The sequence below is a fragment of the Cinclus cinclus genome, chromosome 17 (genome assembly GCF_963662255.1).
Source record: "Cinclus cinclus chromosome 17, bCinCin1.1, whole genome shotgun sequence".
Taxonomy (NCBI): domain Eukaryota; kingdom Metazoa; phylum Chordata; class Aves; order Passeriformes; family Cinclidae; genus Cinclus; species Cinclus cinclus.
This window is the reverse complement of record NC_085062.1, coordinates 10,062,624-10,082,170: the sequence shown is the minus strand read 5'-3', so window position 1 is coordinate 10,082,170 and position 19,547 is coordinate 10,062,624. Positions and strand designations below refer to the sequence as shown.

The window sequence follows — 19,547 nt, the reverse complement described above, 5'->3', positions numbered from 1 at the left end:
CTGTCCCCACTAGCAAAACTCAAATGCACAACAGTTTGAATTCAATTAAAAACGAGAAATCAGCTTGTGGCATGATGCTTTCCTTGTTTATTTACAAATCACTGAAAGATTATTAGCTCATCCTTTCAGCTCTTTTGTTGAAGGCTCCTGTTTTAGGGCAGGCTGGGGCTGCATGAGCTGGTTACTTCAGCTCCAGGGGATGAATTCTCTCTTGAGCTGAGCCCACAGGAGAGCTGTGACTCCTGAGAATTTCCTTGCAGGTGGGTCCAGCTCTTGAGGCTCTAACAAAAGCCCCTTGTGGCATTTGCAGTGTGCAGTAGAGAACAACTTTTCTTTGCCTAAATGTCCTCCTTTTTCTTTTTTTTCCCTTTTTTTTTTCCCCACCGTAAATTTTTCTGTTTTCACTGTAGATTTTTCTGCAGTCATGCAGAGGATGTTTGTGCCCTAAAGCCATCCCTCTTGGGAACTACTAAGCAGCATTCCCAGCTGTAGGGATCCCATATAGAGTATTGGCAAGTGTACACTCAGGTTGTCTGCTTTAGCCAAGGTTAAATGGGAAGGCTGGAGACATTTATATCCACTGCCAGCTGTGCAGTTCAGGAGAATGTATGTGATAAATTAGAGAAGAGGCTTTAATCATGTTCTTAAATACCATTAAAGAATTTATTAAGTCTGCACTTAAAACTAGTGCAGGAGTTGGCATGAGCCTGATTTGATTTCAACTCTGGCTACAAAAGCTTTAGGTATAAATAAACTTTGTGGTCTCCTTGCTGCTTTTATGTGTGAGTTGGAATAGATGGATGCAGGATAAATCTTTGCAGGTTGATTCTTCTTCGTTCTGGATGCATTTTGTTCATTCCCGTGCCTCCAAGTTTTGAAGTGTCACCTCGTTTGTTTTGAGTGAACCAGCTCAGGAAGGGACAAATGGTCTGTGTAGCCTGCAGAGCCCAGAAAACCCAACCCCAGCACAAGCTCTGTGTGTTTGGAGTCTTTGAGAAAAGATGTTACCAGTTACTGGGTACAAAGAGATAAATTGCAGAATGGGAGCTGTCACTCCAGGGCTCTGAAATGAGGTGTTCTGTTTCCTTTAACCCAGCACGATTTTGTGCGCCGGGAGCGACCACCCAGGGTGCTCATAGACCTCATCCAAAGGACCAAGGATGCAGTGAGGGAGCTGGACAACCTGCAGTACCGCAAAATGAAGAAAATCCTGTTCCAGGAGACACGGAACGGCCCCCTGAACGAGTCCCAGGAGGAGGAGGAGGTACTCAGCCTTTCTTACCCCATTTACACTGTTACAAGTAATTTTAGGACCAGGGAGATGTTCCTGTCCTTAGGGTGGCAGAACAAGCACAGCCTAGGTGAGGAATGTTGTTGGAATATCATCTGGATCAGCAGAGACAGGAGAGGATAATGAGTGATAGTAGTCCTTGCTTAGTGTTAAAGCTGCCAATTACTCGACGTGTGAAACTTTGGATTTTTTCCAGTGCTGCCCTTTCTTCTGGAAGCCTTAGGGAAGAAGCTCATTCTGAGGGAGAATGGCTTCTCACTTCTGTGAGAAGTTGCTCCCAGCTGGTGTGGAGGAGGGTCTTTAACAGCCCAAGCTTTTCTTTCTCATCTGCACAGTCAAAACAACTCCATTAATGTTAATATTTTTTCAATTACCATAACTTTACTGTAAAGTAATTGGCCTCTCATGAGCTGAAAAGCAAATCGCCAAATTAGTAAGACTTATGTTTTTGAAATTCTCTAATGTTAAAGAAGAAAAAGGTTAAAGACCTAAAATGCAGCTTCAGTGTAAATCTTGTAATAAACAACCCACTTAATCAGTGTATGATAATTGACCCTGTGGCTGAGAGAAGGAAACCAGTCATTTTTCAATTGATGAGCTTAGATGGAAATTAATGTCACTTGGTGCAGGCACAATGCATAAATAAATCCATGACTGCTTCTCAGTGAAAAACACTGACAGACAAATTGATGTCTGTGTTCCTTCTGCTCCGGTGGAGTGAGGCAATAACACACAGAGAGGTGCCCAAGCTCAGAGGATCTTCAGGGCCTTGTGTTTGGGGGTGTCAAATGCTCCTCTAAAGCTAAACTGGTTGAAGAAATGAGCACATGGGTCTCAGGTGGAGCTGCTGGAGGGGGGGACTGGCACTTTGTGCTCCCCCTCCCTGTGAAGATGCCCCAAAGGAGCAAGAACAGCAACTGCTGTGATTAATGGTCCCCTCCAGCTTCCAGACCTGGAGCTTAGCTGGGGGCTGGGGGATTGTCAGACTTGTGCACTGGAATCTCCCAGTTTTCCTCCCCACTTGTACCAAGCTGTCAGCAGAGGGACAGGGCAGCCAAGTGCCAGGGAAGGGGTTTCCCACTTGGCTGTTGAGCTCTTCCAAGCTCCACAGGAAACATGTGGTTGTGTTTGGCTCCAAGGTGTGTGTTCTGTTCCTCCTGTTCCCACTCCTGAAGAAAGCAGGGATCACAGCTGTTGTATCTGCAGGGATGGCAGGGATGCAGCTGACACTCTGCATGTGCACAGCATGCTCTGCACTGACCCCTGAGCCCTGTCCCACCACAGGAGGTGTCACTGCTCGTGTGTGTCACTAACTGGGCAGGGAAAGCAGACCCAGCACATGCTGCGGTTCCTGCTGAACTGGGGACACAACCTGCCCACTGGAAATGCCACCAGGCACTTCTTTCTTCTACCTTGGGCTTTCTAAGGTGGAAGATGAGCCTTAAAAATCTTCAACATGCAAAATATTACTAATGCTTTCCTCAGAGCCCTTCCAAGAAGGAGTAAGTTGAAGTCAGGAATCCAGTGCTAAGGTTGCATATGCAATCCCATCTCTGTCCTTCCTGCATAAACATTCATTAATGACACAGCCTCAGATCCTTCATTATGTGATTTCTTCTGTAACTCTATATAAGCATCCTGAAAATATTTTCGTTCCCCTGTGCCTATGTTCTCTGTAAAATAGTATTATTCTGGATTTTAAGTGCTTTCACTCAGGCTCTGAATGATGTGCTGATTGCTTAAAAAATAATCACACAATCAAAGGCAAATCTGTCAAGTCTCAGTTTTATCTTTCTGTCAGTCTCCAACAAAATGAGCTCCCCGTTAATTGATTTGTAATGGAATTCTCCCCAAGCTCCCTTCAGAGGCCAGGGCAAACTGGATGCAGCAGCAGGCTGCTCATTTTAGTGAGTCAAGGCTGCTTCACCCCAGGAGCTGCTGAAGGATGTTCAGAGTTCTGTCCTCACCGTGAGCTCCTTGTGAGCCTCTTTGGTGCCACTAGTTAATTACAAAGGACTCCAAAAATTCTCTAAATCAGTCCAGACTAAGTGCATACTCTGGCATTACTGTACTCCTATGGGTATGGAAGAAGAAAAAAGGCTGCTAAGTCCTGATATTTGTGTGTAGAATCAAAAATACCTCCTATATGAGGAATCTTTTATTTATGTGTATCCAAGTTTTAACCCATATAATAATGCAGGCTCATCTGAGTCATCTGCTGAGATTCTTCATTCACCTTTATCTTTGCTGAAAACACAAGGTTCAAGGGATTTTTAGCTTGATAAAACTGAATTGCTGACTGGTTGGGACATGGAGGTTAAAACCTCTACACCATGTAGAATATATAAAATAAAAAATGGGTTTGTTGTCTTACATATTTTCTGATTCAGGAGATGTGTTATAGCAGATCCTGACTTGGAGCATTGTTTGAATTCAAACTTGGATCATTTCTTTTAATTATGAGGTTCCTTTCACCAGCCATCCAGTATTCCTGGATGTCTACTATCAAGCCAAGAGTCATGCCCAGACTTAAGGATATGTGGAAAAAACTGGCTTGAAACCTGATATAAGCAGATTGCAGGGAAAAGGCAGAAACTGCCTGCCTGATATGGAACATTCCAGAATTTAAACAGCCCTTTGAGATGTGCAGTTGGCCCTATAATGCCCAAAGACCCTTGAAGTCTGCAGAGTCACCTTTAAAACAAACTCCGGGCGTTGCAGGCACGTGCTGGGCAGGTGATCTCCTGCAGGATCTGTAACTGATGCCCCTTGTTTTATAGGACAGTGAGCATGGATCAAACCTGAGTAGGAAGATGGACAGTCTGGGCAGCAACCATTCCATCCCCAGCATGTCTGTGAGCACAGGCAGCCAGAGCAGCAGTGTGAGCAGCATGCAGGAGGTCCTGGATGAGAGCAGCCCTGAGCTGGTCATGATGCATAGTGACGAGAGCACCATTAATTCCACCTCCTCCGTTGTTCACAAGAAGGTACGTGTGCCCTGGTGCTCTGTGCTGAGAGCAGGAGCTGCTGCTGGGCTTGCCAGAGTCAAGTTCTGTGGGGCTTTTGTCTTTAAAAGCATCTAAACAACTTCTGCCCATGAAAAGAGGTTGCTACTGAAAGCTGTCAGTGCCTAGGCAGGGTCACCCTGACTCCTCGCATGCCCAGCCCTGCATGTGCACCTCTTCTCTCTGCTTGGACCATCCTTGTTTCCTTGGGAATGCCTGCCCTGTGTTCTGTGCTGGTCCTAGCAGCCAAGCTAACCCTCTGCCAGGCACAGTGTGTGATTCAAACCTTCCTGCACTTGGATTTCCCCTGTGAGGAGTGGAAGTGTGCAGAACTTTGGACCCTTCCCACGAGGTATGTTTGGAATCAAGTTCCACTCAATGCTTTCCTGCTCCTTTGCTGCATGCTGTGATCTGCTGCCTTTCATTTTCTTAGGGCTGGATATTGAGCTAAGGTTGTCTAGCTGTAAGCCAGCATCTTATCTCCACTGTTTGTCCGACTAAAATAGTTTTGGCTTGGCCTTAGCAGTGTCATTTGCTAGTGGGCAGCAAAATGTAGGTTGGTTGTGTTCATTTCATTTGCAAGGAACTTCAAAGTGTATGTTTGCTTTTTGCCAGAGGAACTAAAACATTGCAGCAGAATGAAAAGTAGGAATTTCTTGTTTGTAAAGTTACAGTAAAGCTTGGTTGTAACAACTATTTGTAAGCAGATTTCCCTCCTGAAGTGCAGGGTATGTGTCATTGAATATTAAGAACTATTGAAAAATTTCGTCTTCAACAAAACATGATCTTATATATTTAAAGGTACTGGCAGGGAAGTTGCAAAGGTTTTAGGGATTTGCCTCTTTCCCAAAGACTCTTGGTAACGTCTTTAGAGAAGATTATTATTTATTCAGAAAGGTGAAAATAAGGTGTTAGGTACCAAATGCCAGCCCATGGGACTGTCCTGAATGAAGAGCAGCACCACTGATGGATGTTCTGGGTGGTTATGATTGGAGCTCTTTCTTACTTTGTATAGGCTTTCAAAATGTGTGTTAACTTTAATTTCATGTTGTTAAATAGCCACATTTACTTGTACATTAAAATGGAAGTTTGAGAGACTGATTTATACAGAATTCATAGGTTATAATGACTGCTGAGAGTTGTTACAGTTGATTAAAAAAAAACCCCATGAGCTGCTCCCACCAGATATAAATGACATTTGTGAAAGGAGTAGAGTTCGTGCTTGTTTTAAGACTAATATTATGTTTTCTATTGGTTGTATGACACTTGTAAAGTACAAATACAGGATTTCTGATGCTGTAAATTCAGTCCTCCTAGACTTGTGTGTAGCTGTTCAGTTGAGTAGGGTGCACAAACAGGACACCACATGGAAGTTTTTATCTGGTTTGAAAAAAACCCAAGGTGCCTTGCACACTTGTAATTGAAGTATTATAATAGAAATCACATCTAGATCACTTAACCACAGGTGTTTTAGGGTAATTTTGGGAGCAGGAAGCCTAGGTGTGCACTGATGGTCTTCACAAAACAGTTAATGATTGGCTGGGATTGCTGATCCTTGGAATAGATTCCTTCTCCATTGGAAAATGTTCCCTTCTGCTGTTATGTTATTCATAAAGCAGATTTGGACTCTGTGCAACAGGACATATTCCAGTCTGCAAATATATTGTTTTAATTTAGTACGCTGTTTTTGAAGTTCTCTTTTACTTTGGGGAATGCAATTTTAAATGGAAAACTGTTTCCTGCATGTATTAATATATGTGAAGAGACTAAAATTGGAGCTGGACATTTCAGGGGGGTTTATATCCACATACATACCACTTTATTTTCAAGGTGAAGTTCCTTGTTCTGCCAGGATTTCAGTTTGTGCTTTAACTGTGTTTCTGGAAACTGGGATGAAGCTGAGTTTTGGGTATCACTCTGAGCCCCTCATAAACCCAGTGAGAAGAACCTGAGGTTCAAGTTTAATTAAAGCTCTTGTTTTGCATTTAATCAGCCTTTAAAGGCTAAAAAGAAAATACTGATGAACATAACTGGCATTTTTTGGGTATAGGGGCACAAGATGGTTTTGACATGGGTGAAGTCAAAAGTGTTGTGTACAATTGTGGTGTTCCACAAATGTGTTAATTAACAACCTCCAGATTGTGGAAGGGGTCCAAGATGGCAAAAATGGCCTGGAGTGTTGGTATTTTCTATGGCTCAAAGATGTAAAGTGTCAGAGGCCCTTTGGTGTTTTGGGCCATAGCCCCAGAATGTCACGTACAGTAAAATGCGGGATGGAGGAGTCTGTGGTGCTGTGAGATGCAGTTCTCAGCCTTCAGTGCTTCCAGCTGCTGCCAGGTGTGGAGAGCCAGGCTGGGGTGGCCTTGGCCTGGAGGGAATGAGGAGCAGCCCATCCCTGTGTAGTGCTTGGCTGGGAGAAGCCTCAGGCATCTCCAAGGAGCACTCCAGGCATCTGTCCCATGACCAGCGAAGCTGAGGCTTAGGGAGGAGGCTGGTGGAGTAAAAGCACTTATAAACAACTCATTCTCTTTCTTTTTTTTAACAGCTGCTAGTTGGCTGTAACTTCAAAAAATGTTTTGTGGTCACAGGGTAAGTGAAATGACCTGTTCTGATCTGGTTAATTGTCACTGGCTATGTTAGTTCATGGCAGGCAAGGTGCTTGGGGTTTGCTGCATTTAGGATGAATCCTCTGTGGAAAACAGGCACAGCCACAACACAAACAAGAGCAGAGCTCCATGGTTTTAAACTTGTGCTTAGAACTGACTCCTACCTGTCAGAGTACACCAGTTAGGCTGGAAGAAAAATCACTGAATGGGAGTAAAATATTAGAAATAATAACAAGCCATAATTGAATGTGGAGCTTTTTGTGTTATTTAGTTTATAGCTGTGTCCTGAACTCCAGGGAGGAAAAAAATGGTGATCATATGAGCTACTCAGGCAGGAAGCCCATCCTTGGGATCAAACCCTGCTCCCTCAGGAGGACACCTTAATCACCAGCATATTCTTTTCAGGAAGTTCAGATGTCTAGCTTGCATGAGGAAGTTTTCCTTGCCCTTCTGCCCTGGTTGCAGGTTGGTGAGCTCCTCCATGTACATCTCAGTATGTTCAGTGTAAGAACTGTGGGTCTTTTCTGAATACAATAAATAACTCTGCTACTCCATCCAAGGATCATCTTGCCTATGGGATACGCATTTTCACATCCATCTCCCTTCAGGAGTTCTTCAGCTGCACAGGTTGAGAGCTGAAGAGTTAAGTGACAGCTCGGATACAAATCCAATTGTATCCAAGAGCCCCTAAAAATGACAAAATGGGCAGGGAGTTAAGCTCCAAATACATTGTGCTTCAAAGACACATAACCCAGATTTTAAAATCAGATAAATATCAATTAATTCATCTTAAAAATGAGGATAAATATTTTTGGCTCCCAGAGTAAGACAATAAAGTGAGTATAGGCATCAGCTGTTGCATCAGAGATGTTTTGGCACCTGTTTTGTTCAGCTGCTGGTAAATGGCAGTGTGGGCACAGGTGGCTTCCCAGAAATATTATTTCATTGTCCTTAATGAATCTATTATTATTTGATTTCCACAAAATTATAATAATATATTGTAATCTTTTAATCTAAACAAAAATCCAGTACAATACTGTTTTTTTTATCTGCAGTATTCAGATGTTGTTGTTTCTTGCTTCAATCTTAAAATTATCAGTGTTTTCTGAAACTTGGGCAGTAAAATGTCAGGGAAATCCTGTTAATAAGATCTGGTTTATAGCAAAAAGATGGAAAAGAGGATGTTTGTAGTTGATCATCAGAAATTCTTGCCCAGTGTCTGTAATAATAAAGTACCTTTGCAATAACTGCTGCAACTTGAGTGACTTCCCAGATCCTATCAATTAACCAGTGTGCATCTCCTGTTGCTGCTCCAATTAATTTCAGCATTTGTGGGGAATTTTGTGCATGGAGAGAGCTTAAAAGTCTATCAATTATAGAGGCACTTAATGCAGTGTGTTAGGACAAACAGTGCCACACTGTTTTCCTTGCTCTTTAAATTCCTGGAAAGCAGAGATTTGCTGCAATTCCATAGAAGTCCTTAGAGTGGCTTGGAAATTGCCTTTCCTGTTTGTGTAGGAGACTGGCAGCCCTTGCAGTTAATGAGTCCTCCTGTGTCTGTGGAGGTTTTATTTGGTGTGCATAGCCAAAAACCCCAGTGTGAAAGGGGGTGCTCCTCCTGAGGAGAAAGTGGAGATTTCCCAACTTTGGGCTGGGCAGAATTTAGATGGTAAAGGCCTTTTTGCAGTGAGGAGAAAGATGAAAAGACAGTGTGCGGTAGAACTGGGATGGGAATTGGAGCAAAGTCCACTCTGTAGTGTGTTTTGAACTCTTGGTTTGATACAAACTTCTTGTGAGGTGCTTGGACAATACACCAGGAGCAGCCACTCAGATCCAGCTGGAAGCACCACTTGAGGTACTGGAAGCTCCACCAGATCTGGTCAGAGAATGCTGTGGGAATATTTGAGAAGGGTTTTGTCCTGGCAATGTCCCAGCCAAATCCTTCCCTTTGTTTTGATCAACCTCAAAACTGTTTATGTGGATGATATAGTCAGGAGGACAAATTATTTCTTTGAGTAGGAAGTTGAAGATTCTGGATTGTTGGCCCTGAATAAAAATATTTTAATGAGTGGGTTGTGAGCTGAGCATGCCCCAAGTTGCCTCCTTAAGGCAAATATTGCAAAAAATCACAGAAAACAGGTGGAAAATGAAGTGTATACAGAAGATGCATTACTTTAAAAACAAATTTGGATTTGAAATGCCAATTTGGGGCTGAGAGGTACCCTGACCCAAACTTGATGAGTTTCTGGGGTGCTTTCAGTCAGATTTTACTTACTGGGTGCCTTATGCTGAAGTGCCAGTTTTGGATCTTTGTTTCCCACACATCTGAAGCTACAAGTTGGAAACAAAATTTCCTTGTCTGTGCCAACAGTTGCGACTGCAGAGTCTCTTAGCAAGTTTTTGGGAGAAGAAGAATTTGTTTTCAAATAAAAGTAGCAAAATTCTGTTTTTCTGGTTTTGTAGGGAGTTATTTGTCTTTGCCATCTGTCACCTCATCGGAGGAAGGTGGTGGAGATGTGGCTACTCATAGGTTTATTTCTCTTAGCAGCTGCCCCTGGGGCAGCTGTTAGATTTGGTTCTGTGGAACCTGTTAGTTTTGGTAACTCTTCATGCCAAATGTTTTTACTTTTGTTAGTGGGACAGCTTTTCCAATAAAATGTTGTGCCTGTGAAGGTTCCCTGGGCTTAGCTGAGAGTTGGTGGGGGCAGAATGCTCAGATCCCAGATTAAGGGATGCCAAAGACAACCACTGAGGTTTTTTTGTCCCCTTGAAATTGGTTCTTTGGCTTGCTCAGTTGCAAAGGAATTTTCCCATTCCTTGCCCAGCTGAGTTTGAAATGCAGAATGTGGTTAATTAAACATTCCTGAAGGGCAATTTAATTCTGCTCTAAGCGTCTCATGTGCACTGAGGTTACCTGAGATCACATAAAACAAGGCCAGGGTGACACTCTGCCCTCCAAAAATCCACCTCTTAGATAACGAAAAGTAAATCACAGATTAATTTTCCAGCATAAAAAGCAGCTGCAACTTAAACGTGTTATTTTAGGTGGTGTTCTGGAGCATCCTGAAAAGCTGAATGCCCGTTTAAAAAGTTGGGGTTTTTTACAGTGATTTACAGCTTCTCTGGATTTAATATTTCCCATTGCCCCTGCATACCAACATAATGGAGAGAAGGAAGATGATGCAGGGATTGAGTTATTGCTTAGCAGGTCTTGGGAGCCCTGTGCACTCTCAGGTGCTGCTGCAGGCTCTGTGTGTGACCGGGGTGACATTTGTCCTGTCCCTACCTTCATTTCATGGCAGGAGTACAGCACTGGTGGCTCCTGTGTGCTGTTGTTTCCTCTGTGCTTCAGGTGGGTGAGTCTGGTGGAGATCTTCACTACAGGGCTTGAGATCCATCTGGTGAGGCAGTGAGTCTGGTTAAACTAAGTGATGCTGTTGGACTTCAAATGTTTAATCAGGATTTTTTGGGGATGACTGTTGTAGAGCCTCACGTGTGCCTTTCTCAGGAACGTGCACAGGTTGGAAATCTGGGATCAGCCCAATTCTCAGTGATTTCTCTTGTGGTCTCCCTGCCTTTCCTGTCTGATAGTGCAACAAATGCCTGGTATAAGGATGACCAATATAAAATGAAACTGTGACTTTTTGTGGCACTCCATATCTCTATGGAGGAGTGTCCTTTTTAGCTGTTTTGTCTCATTCTGTGTCCCTTGTGTGGGTGTGGAGGAGCTGGTGCAGACTTGGCTCTGTGGTGGCCTTGGGGCTGTGCAAAGGCAAGGGAAAGGTGAGCTTGGACTGGGAACACTCAAAAGGAAGGATAAGGAAAGGTTTTGGGGTTAAAGCACTTTAAATCAATGTGGTGTTCAGCTCTTTCTATCAGCATTTCTACCCCTAATTGGCTTTGGCTTGAACTCATTTCTAGAATCCTATTGAAAAGGGCTGAACGTGTGTGGGTCTGAGTGAGAAGCAGCTGGAAATGGAGGCCAGCAGAGGGGAAAACCAGGTGTCTGTAGGGTGGGAAAGGAGCATGGGGATGGCAGCAGTGTCCTGATGGAGATGCCAGCAGCAACCATGGTGGCTGCTCTCTATGGGGCTCTCTGACCTTCCTGGTGTCTGCTGGGACATGGCAGGGTGGCGGAGCTGCTCCTGCTCATGGGGGCAGCTCTTCCCTGCCAGGGATTTCTAGGCACTGGCAGCCTTTCATTTTGCACCCCAGAGAACTGGAAACTTGATTTAATTCAGGAAGAATCTCAGTCTTCCTGTGAGGCTTTAGGAGCTGGAGGTTGAGGATGGGAGTCATGACACTGTGGTGGGTGACAGTGTGGCCCTGCAGAGCCAAGGCTGCTGGGCTGTGCCGGGTGTCCAAAGGCTGCTCTATTCCCAATGTGCAGCCTGCAGGTGTGCTGACTTTTGGCAGTCACTATTCCAGTTGGGAAAATCGTGGTGGTGTGGTTTTTTGCTGGCCTTTCTGAGGAGGGTTTCTCCTGGAGCTTTGTTCCTCTCCCAAATTTGCCCAGGCCATTTGGGAAAGGCTCAGCTGCTCCTGGCAAAGCCCTACCAGGGAGCAGGAGGGAAGTTGCACAGGGAGCCATTCCTGCTAAAACCTGGGAGCTGTTGCTTTAAAAAGGAAAAAAAAAAAAATCCTTTGTGGGCTGTGGAGAGAAAGTGCTAGAACTGTGCAGGATCATGACTGGAAAGCAGGATCCCTGAGTGGTCACGGAGGTTTTCCTGGTCCTCTCCAGCCTGCTGTGGATTTAGGCAGGATGCTCGTCCTCCACAGCAGATAGCAAACGAGGGACAAAGAAACCCTATCGAGGACACACCGCTCGGCAAAGGGAATGAGGCAGGATGTTGCTGTGGTGTTAAAAGGGAACAGGATCTCGGTGCCTAGACATGGGAATCACGTTTTCACCAGGATCGCTGGGTTGCAGTGCTTGAACCCGACCTTCCCGAGGACTCCGATCGCCCTGCTCTGCTTTCTGCTCCCGGCTCGCTTTTCTCTGGCACATATGTAATACTGGAGGTTTAAAAAAAAAAAAAAAAAGGGGAGATTAAAAAAAAAAAAAAAAAAAAAAAAAGGCAGCCTGATCCAGGGATTCGGAGGCATCCTGCTAGCGATCAGCTGACGTGCGGAGCCGAGCTGCAATGTGTTGCTTATTCATTTTGTACGGTGGGAGCTGCCGGGGCTAAGCAGAGAGCTGAACTATGCCTCTCCTACAGCCGCGCTTGTGCAGACAGAGGGGTGAGAGAGAGGCAGCCGCCGCGGGAAGAGCACAGCCGGACTTTCTCCTTGTTTTTATCCATTTCTGCAGGATCATGTATTTATAAGGGATGAGGTGGGCCACAGGGATCGCAGGCCTGAGGTGCGGCCTACCCAGTCAGTGCAGAATCAGGCCCTCCACTACCGGAACCGAGAGCGCTTTGCCACAATCAAATCAGCATCTTTGGTAAGAGCCCCCATCCCACCCCATCCTGTCCTATCCCACCCCACCCCATCCCACCCCGCTCGCAGCCCCTCGCTGCCATCACCTCCCGTGCTGTTGGTGCTGTTGGCATAGCAACTGGATATTGCACTGAAAGAGATTTTACCTCTGTGTGTGAAATGTAAATGTGAAATATGTTTTAATTTCTCTGTGCGTTTCCAGCGTGAGATAACCCACCTTTCTGGGTGAAGTTAATATCATCTCGTTCCCCCTCCCCCCCCCTCCATTTCCCACCTGTCCCTTTTGTTAATATATTTATCTGCATGTGGATAAAGTGTGTGTGAGGTGTGTGAGAGCTGCTGGAACGCCGTGGAGATGCAGATGCAGATGGGTTTGGGAACAATAAGATTGCTGCTGCCCGCCCTGAGCTGGTGCCTGGCTTTTTTTTGGTGGGTTTTTTTTTTTGTTTGTTTGGTTTTTTTTTTTCCCATTCATTCATTTATTTCAAGCGAGTGTACCGTGACTGCATTTTCCAGCCTGATCCCTTGGAAGGATTGCTGGGCTGCGATAAGGGAGAGAGAGAGATAGAGGGCTTACAGCGGGCTGTGGGCTTACAAAGGGGAGGGGGATGGGATGAATCCATCAAGATTTGTACTATTGCAAATGTGATTGCTGTGGATGCCTTTGTAGTAGGGAAGGGGTGTGTGCCGGAAGAGTTAGTTGTGTGCCGCCTCCCCCACCCCGCATCCACCCGGGTGGGAGCAGCCTTTTCCAGGGAAAGCAATGAAAAATGGCCCTTCAGAAGGAAAATGAATGTCCTGTTAAATATTTTAGCCCGCTGGTATTAGAGGTCAGATGGACGGGAAGCATTAGAGAAGTCCCCACGGTTTGGCCATGGCACTTGCTCAGTGCTATGACATCATCTTGGACCAACCCCGAAATTACACCAGCGAGCCCTCCCCTTCCCGCTTTCTGCTGCCTCCACCATGGGGGTTCTCCTTCCAGACCACCATTTCTGCATCCCCAGAATTGCTTCCCGTTCCTGCATGCACAAGACACGGGGTGTGTGTGTGTGTGTGTGTGTGTGTGTGTGTGACCACAGCTAAAGGCTGTGACTGGAGGGAAGCTGCAGCAGCGGTGCCAGCAGCCCACATTCTTCTGTGTGATTGTTGCTGCTGTTAAAATCTAAAACGATGCTGGGGCTTTCAGGCTTCTGCCCAGATGCTTCCTGGGAGCATCTGAATCCCATCTGTTGCAGGTGTATTTCTGGTACCCATACCCTGAGTGCCCCCCAGGCTGGTGTACCCTGTTCCTCCCAGTTTAGAGTGACCTAGAAATGTGTGTGTTTAAAGGACTTCATGCAGCACACCTGACAGGGGCAGAATCCCTGCTCTCCTGGAGACCCTCTGCCCTGGGAATTTTTCCCTTTTTTGTGTATGTGTGTGTGTTTGCACCTAGTGTAGTGCCGGCTCTTCTACTGCCTGCACTGAGCAGATAAAAGTAGGACCCAGTTAGGTTGGCTGGAGGGCAGAGATGATGAATGACTCATGTATCATACTCCAGACATACAATTTCATTGATAAATTGATATGTGTGATGAATACATTCATGTTCTTTTACTCCCTGTGCAAATCTGCTGCACCTTGTGGCCTGCCTTCAGCAGCAGAGCCCAGAACTTCTGTCTTCCTTGGAAATGTCAGCCCTGGGCTACTTTGGTGGCTTGAAGGGATTGCATGGCCAGGCCCCTTTGGGAGATAATGAAAATATGGGCTGTGAGGTATTCCCAGATCCCTGAGCTCTGGTGAAGATGACTGATACCCCAAGGTCACTCCAAAATCCCATGGCAGCCTCCTGCGGGGCTGGGATTGTATCTGCCTTAATTCCTTACTCATCTGGATTTGCTGAATCTCTCTGCTTCAGTGACCAAGAGATGAGAATGATAAAGTTAATTGCGGGTGAGGAAGATGGAAAGCCTTTTGGAGAGCTTCTCCTTTTTGGGTTTTCTGTGGAACATGCTCTGTTGTCCCCATCATACACACACATCTCCCCTTCCCAGTTTAGAGGGAAGTTCCCAACACACCACCTGAGCTTGTGTGCTGGGGCAGAACTATCCCTGTGTTTGCCACAGAAATATTTCATGGTGATGAGCTTTCCCTTTAATGATCTTCCATTCATGTGTCCATCACCTCTTCATGTTCCAAAATGGAAATCTATTGGGAAAAAAAAAAAAAAAGTTTAAACCCATTGCACAGAATCTGGGTGCCAGTGCTTGTGTTGGAGCACTTTTTATCTCTGTCACTGTTCAGTGCCTGGGTGATGTCAGTGGGGAGAGGTGCTGGATGCTGCTGTTCCTCTGGCCAAGGGAGAACTTCTTCCTGATTCCCTGTCCAGTATTTGTGGGGAAGGCAAGGTTAGTCATGGAGCTGAACATGCCTGGAATTTGGAGTGCAAATCCAGAAATTCAGGCTTTATTCATCTCTCCATGTTAATTTACTCTTTCAGTGGCAGCTGGAAAAGATTTTTCCTGTGTGAATGGGTGCTCAGTGGTTGTGAACAAGCAAACCAGCAAGCTTTGGTGGTTCCTTACATCCTGGCTGCTGCCCATTTCTCAGCAGCTGGGAACATCTGCCTGGGCACAGAAAGGTTGTGCAGTTGGGAGCATAAGGTGGCCTGTATTGCAGAGAATCAAAAACTGGGCTTCTGGCCCCAAATTCAATAATATGAGGTGATACTGGGGTGTAAAAACTTCCTTTTATGGCATTTGAACGTGAGACCAGGGCGGTGTTTTTAGAAGAAAAGCACCAAGTCTGGGGCTGGTCACTCCACAGCTGTTCCTGCTGGTGCAGTCCAGGGTCTAGGGCTCTCAAGTCCTTGCTCTTCTCCCCATAGCTCAAGATATTGCAGATAGTGGTAAAACTGGCATTCCTAAAAATAATCCAACCTATAGGTTGGATCTCTTTCCAAAAACAAGCTGAAGTGGTTTCAGGGAGTGCAGAGGTCACAGAGGAACTTACATTAGACATCTGAACACTCCAGGTGACCCAGTGGTTTGAAGAGTGATTCCCTTGCCCTGTTACTCTGCAAAAGCATCATGTGAATATGAAGGAAACTGGACAGAGCTCCAGAGAAAATAGTCAAATGAACTATCCACAAAGAAACAGGCTGTGGATATCCCCTTTTGAGTCTTGCAGTAGTGCTTTTAATATTGCTCAGATTGAAGAAAAAAATGAAAATGAGCAAATGTAGGTAAGAAAGAAGGAGCTTAACTTCAGTCATAATTCAGTTAGCAATTTTAGTAGTCATTTTTTCCTGGAACACTTTTGTTTTTAATCAGTTTTGGATAACAGTAACCATCACTTACTTGGAACAGTGGTGGAAAATACCCTGCATGTTTCTGCTGTTGGAGTAAAAGTTGCCATCTGAAATGGAGACCAGGTACCTATATCTCCATATTATTTCACAGATTATCAGTGATCCATAAATTAAAAGTTACAACCAGAAATCTCTTGAAGCTCAGCAAGCTGTTGTTTGAAAAGAAGGGCAGAGATTCTGCGTGTTGATGAGGCTACACCTCTCTAGGTTTTCAATGAAAGGTGTTTCTTGAAATCTCTCTAGAGATGCATTGGTCTGCACTTCTGGGTGTCTTTCAAGCTTGACCCCTTAGGTCCCCCCTGCCTCGTGCATCTCCTCAACAGTTGCTTTTACAGTTTTCAAAGGCAATGATCAAGTAGTTATATCTTCACAAAATCCCAGAATGGGTTGGGTTGGAAAGGATCTTAAAGCTCATTTCATTCTACCCCTTGCCTTGGGCAGGGACACCTCCCACTATCCCAGGTTGCTCCAAGCCCTGTCCAGCCTGGCCTTGGACTGCCAGGGAACCAGGGACAGCCACAGCTTCTCTGGGCACCCTGTGCCAGGGCCTGCCCACCCTCACAGGGAAGAATTCCTCCCTTGTATCTGTGACATCTCATAGAAAGATCAGTGAGGATTCTATCACAGGCTTTGGTGTTGTCTTTGAAATTCAAATGCCAGCAAAAGAACAATGTGATCTCATCTGGGGCCTGCAGAGTCAAGTGTCTGTGTCCATGTGAGCAGGATTCCCTGGGTGTGCCCAGGAAAATGGCACCAGGGCAGCCTGACTCCAGAAGCATGTACCTTCACATGGAGCTGTTCCCTTGCACCCTCTTCTGCTGAAGCATTTGTGTTTTATTCGAGGGTTGAGTTTCCCCCAATGGACTCATCTGGCTGCTGCCTTTGTAGACCTTCCCTCTAAAATTTTGGGCTTGTTCTTTCTCATCTCCCCTTGTTGTGAGAAGCAGCTGGCAGTGTTTTGCTCAGAGTTCTGCTTCCTCCAGCAGAGAGGAGCTTGGAATTTTGGTTATCAAGAGGTGAGAATTCCTGTCCTTTAGGAGGGGGTGCAGTATTTTGGATAAACAGCGTAGAAAAGGGAACTCTAAACAGCTGCTGGTTTGGAGGAGAAGCTGTGAGCTCAACTTCCTTGCATAAAGCTAAAATCTTGGAGGGGTGAAAGAAAGTTTGGATTTTATGGTAAATGAACTGCCTGTGGGAGTAGGTTGGAAAAGACATCTCTGTTCTCAGTTCTGTGTGTGTGCCAAAGATGCAGAGAGATAAGAAACTGAGAAGATGTCATACCTTAATAAAAGCTGTTCTGATTTATACAGGTTTTTTGTTCTCCTGATGAGCTGGTTGATAGTTGTGTGCTGCAGGGAGAGCTCCAGGAAACTGTAGCTTTCTGGTGTGAAAGATCCTGACATTTCCTGGTTACGTGGAGAGCAAATTCTGTAGTTACCAACTTTTGCCTCATGATAATCTGTGGGGTTATGTTTGTGGACTTCTTCCTGAGAAGAAAAGCTATTGAGCTCCAGTATCTCTGTGTGACCAGGGACAGGACCCAAGGAAGAGCTGGAGCTGGGTCAGGGGAGGTTTAAGATGGATTTCAGGAAAGGTTCTTCCCCAGAGGGTGCTGGGCACTGCCCAGGCTCCCCAGGGAACGGGCACGGCCCCGAGGCTGCCAGAGCTCCAGGAGCATTGGGACACTGCTCCCAGGGATGCACAGGGTGGGATTGCTGGGGTGTCTGTGCAGGGACAGGGGTTGGGCTGGATGATCCTGTGGGGCCCTTCCCACTTAGGATATTCCAAATTGTACATAGAGTTCCAAGAGTCTTTGTCTAAGTACATCAGAAAGGTGACTACTGAAACATCTGCAAATTTTCTTGTTAAAATGGTTGCTGGAGCTGTTCATTCCTTAGGGGCTTAATCTTTAAAACCATAATCCTTTATTCATTCATACTCTGAAGGACCTCTCTGGTACTGAACTGGGCAGGTTCAGTCAATGTTCAGTTCTTCCACATTCTCCCTTCCTTGAGGTCACCATGTGTAGACTTTGTCTTTGAGGACTGTCCTCAGGAATGTTGGACTTGACTGGAGGTTATGGTGATAAATGAACTCTTTATCATGGGCTTGCTGAACACAGACATTAAATCCATGAGGTGTCCATCAAGTCTGCTGCTCTCCTCACTCATCTTTAGGATGAGACACTGCTTTTGTTTTCTTCTGACTTGTGAATGTCTTGATCTTCTGTTGTGACTGGAAGACTTTATCAGCTAGGCTTGTAATTAGCAATTGCATCCTGTTGTTAGGGATAAATTTCCTAGATTTCATAGGTAATCTTTCCAAGATGGAATTCTTGTCATGATAAAGCTGAGCAAAATTGGAAATGGGGTACAGAGGAGTAGGGGAAAAAAACAAGCATAAAAGTTCAGGAGTTTTGCTGTGAATAAAACAAGTGCACATTCTACATCTCATTTGAGATCAGACCAAAGGAGACTGGCAAAGTTGCTGGAGGATCCTTAGATCCATTTTTTCTTAGGCTCTTGCTGTTTGCTTTGTTCTGCCAAGGTCTGGGAACGGAGTGTGCCGTGCAGAACATCCCATTGCTCACAAAAGGGCCGGGCCCCAAAAATAGCACATCCAGAAAGATCTTATACTGCTGGAAGCTCCCAGATCTCCATTTCTCTTCAAGTGCCTGACCAAGGCAGTTCTCTCCCAGCTGGATGTCACTGAACATTGTCAATGTCATGAAAACATGTGAAGTGTTGGGGGTCTGCCTGTCTTACCTGGCATCTGGCTCTTATCATTAATTTGGATTCTCAGAGAAATTTTCCTTACCTGGAAGCTTCTGGCAGAGATCTTATTCTTGCTGAACTTGACTGAAATGTGCAATTTCCTACAAACACTTCCCAACTTCTTCAAAGTGTGGCTATCCATGGTACTCTTGGAAAAACCAAAAACTTTTTGAACTGTAGCGGAACACAGGACTCACACAGTCTTTGTGTTTCTGTGGTCATTGCTACAATCCCACATACTCCTGGTGGCTGCCCTAGATCTCTTTGGGTCTCAAGCATTTACAGGCTGCTCTGTTATACCAGTTGCTGAGGTGTAAGTGTATTTAATCCAGCCTACTCCAAAATGACATTCTGAAGTTTCTTGTAGGAGGGAAGTGGTTTGTCCATCATCACCTCGTGGTGGATACTCAGCCTCACTGATCAGCCTTGAGTCTGACAGTGCTGTGGTCAGGCTGGGTTTTTTTGGTTCCTTTGCAGTCTTTGGGAGGCTCTTCCTACATTCCTGTTCACACTCCTCCCAAGTGTTGGGAGTCATTTGAACCAAGACAGGTGGCACTTGCTGCGTGCCTTGGGTGACCTTAAGTGTTCATCTTTTGATTTTTGGAGCTCTGATTTGGCCGTTGCTTCCTGTCACCTCCCAGCCCCAGAGCCAGCAAATGCACTGGGATGACAGCTCCCTAAAGCAGCTGCTCTGCTGTTGAACCTGAGCCTTCCCAGGTCTGTAGGTCTATCCCATCCTATCCCATCCTATGTCTGAACTTCAGAAATCTCCACAGAGCTGCCTTCAAATGACAGCAGTGCTGAAGTAGGGGCCAGTTTTTTTGGGCTGCCGTGGAGGAATCCATCAGGAAGGCTGGGCTCTTGCAGGCTGCAGGAGGGACTCTTAGTTCATAAAGCTTCAGTGATCACCTTCAAAGGACTGAGCTCTTCACAGAGGTTCCCTTGCACAGAATCAGGGACTGCAGTTCCACACACGTACCAAGTTTTTGGTTCTCAGGTCATATAAATGATCAGCAGATCTCTGTGACTGAAGTTCCTGAGACTGCCTTTAAAAAAATAAAAGCCAGTCTTGGACAC

General features: G+C 45.4%; 1 protein-coding gene across 2 annotated transcripts in view; it reads left to right on the top strand.

The window, feature by feature from the left end:
• TAOK3 (TAO kinase 3) overlaps positions 1-19,547 on the top strand; it is a 61,653-nt gene that overhangs the window by 33,058 nt on the left and 9,048 nt on the right. Inside the window, exons 13-17 of one of the 2 annotated variants that reach the window (XM_062504057.1) lie at positions 1,097-1,264; positions 4,072-4,278; positions 6,842-6,885; positions 7,308-7,357; positions 12,206-12,348. In XM_062504057.1, the coding sequence (XP_062360041.1) occupies positions 1,097-1,264; positions 4,072-4,278; positions 6,842-6,885; positions 7,308-7,357; positions 12,206-12,348 (612 nt within the window). The remainder of the gene's footprint in view (positions 1-1,096; positions 1,265-4,071; positions 4,279-6,841; positions 6,886-7,307; positions 7,358-12,205; positions 12,349-19,547) is intronic. The other variant, XM_062504058.1, reaches the window with a different exon arrangement.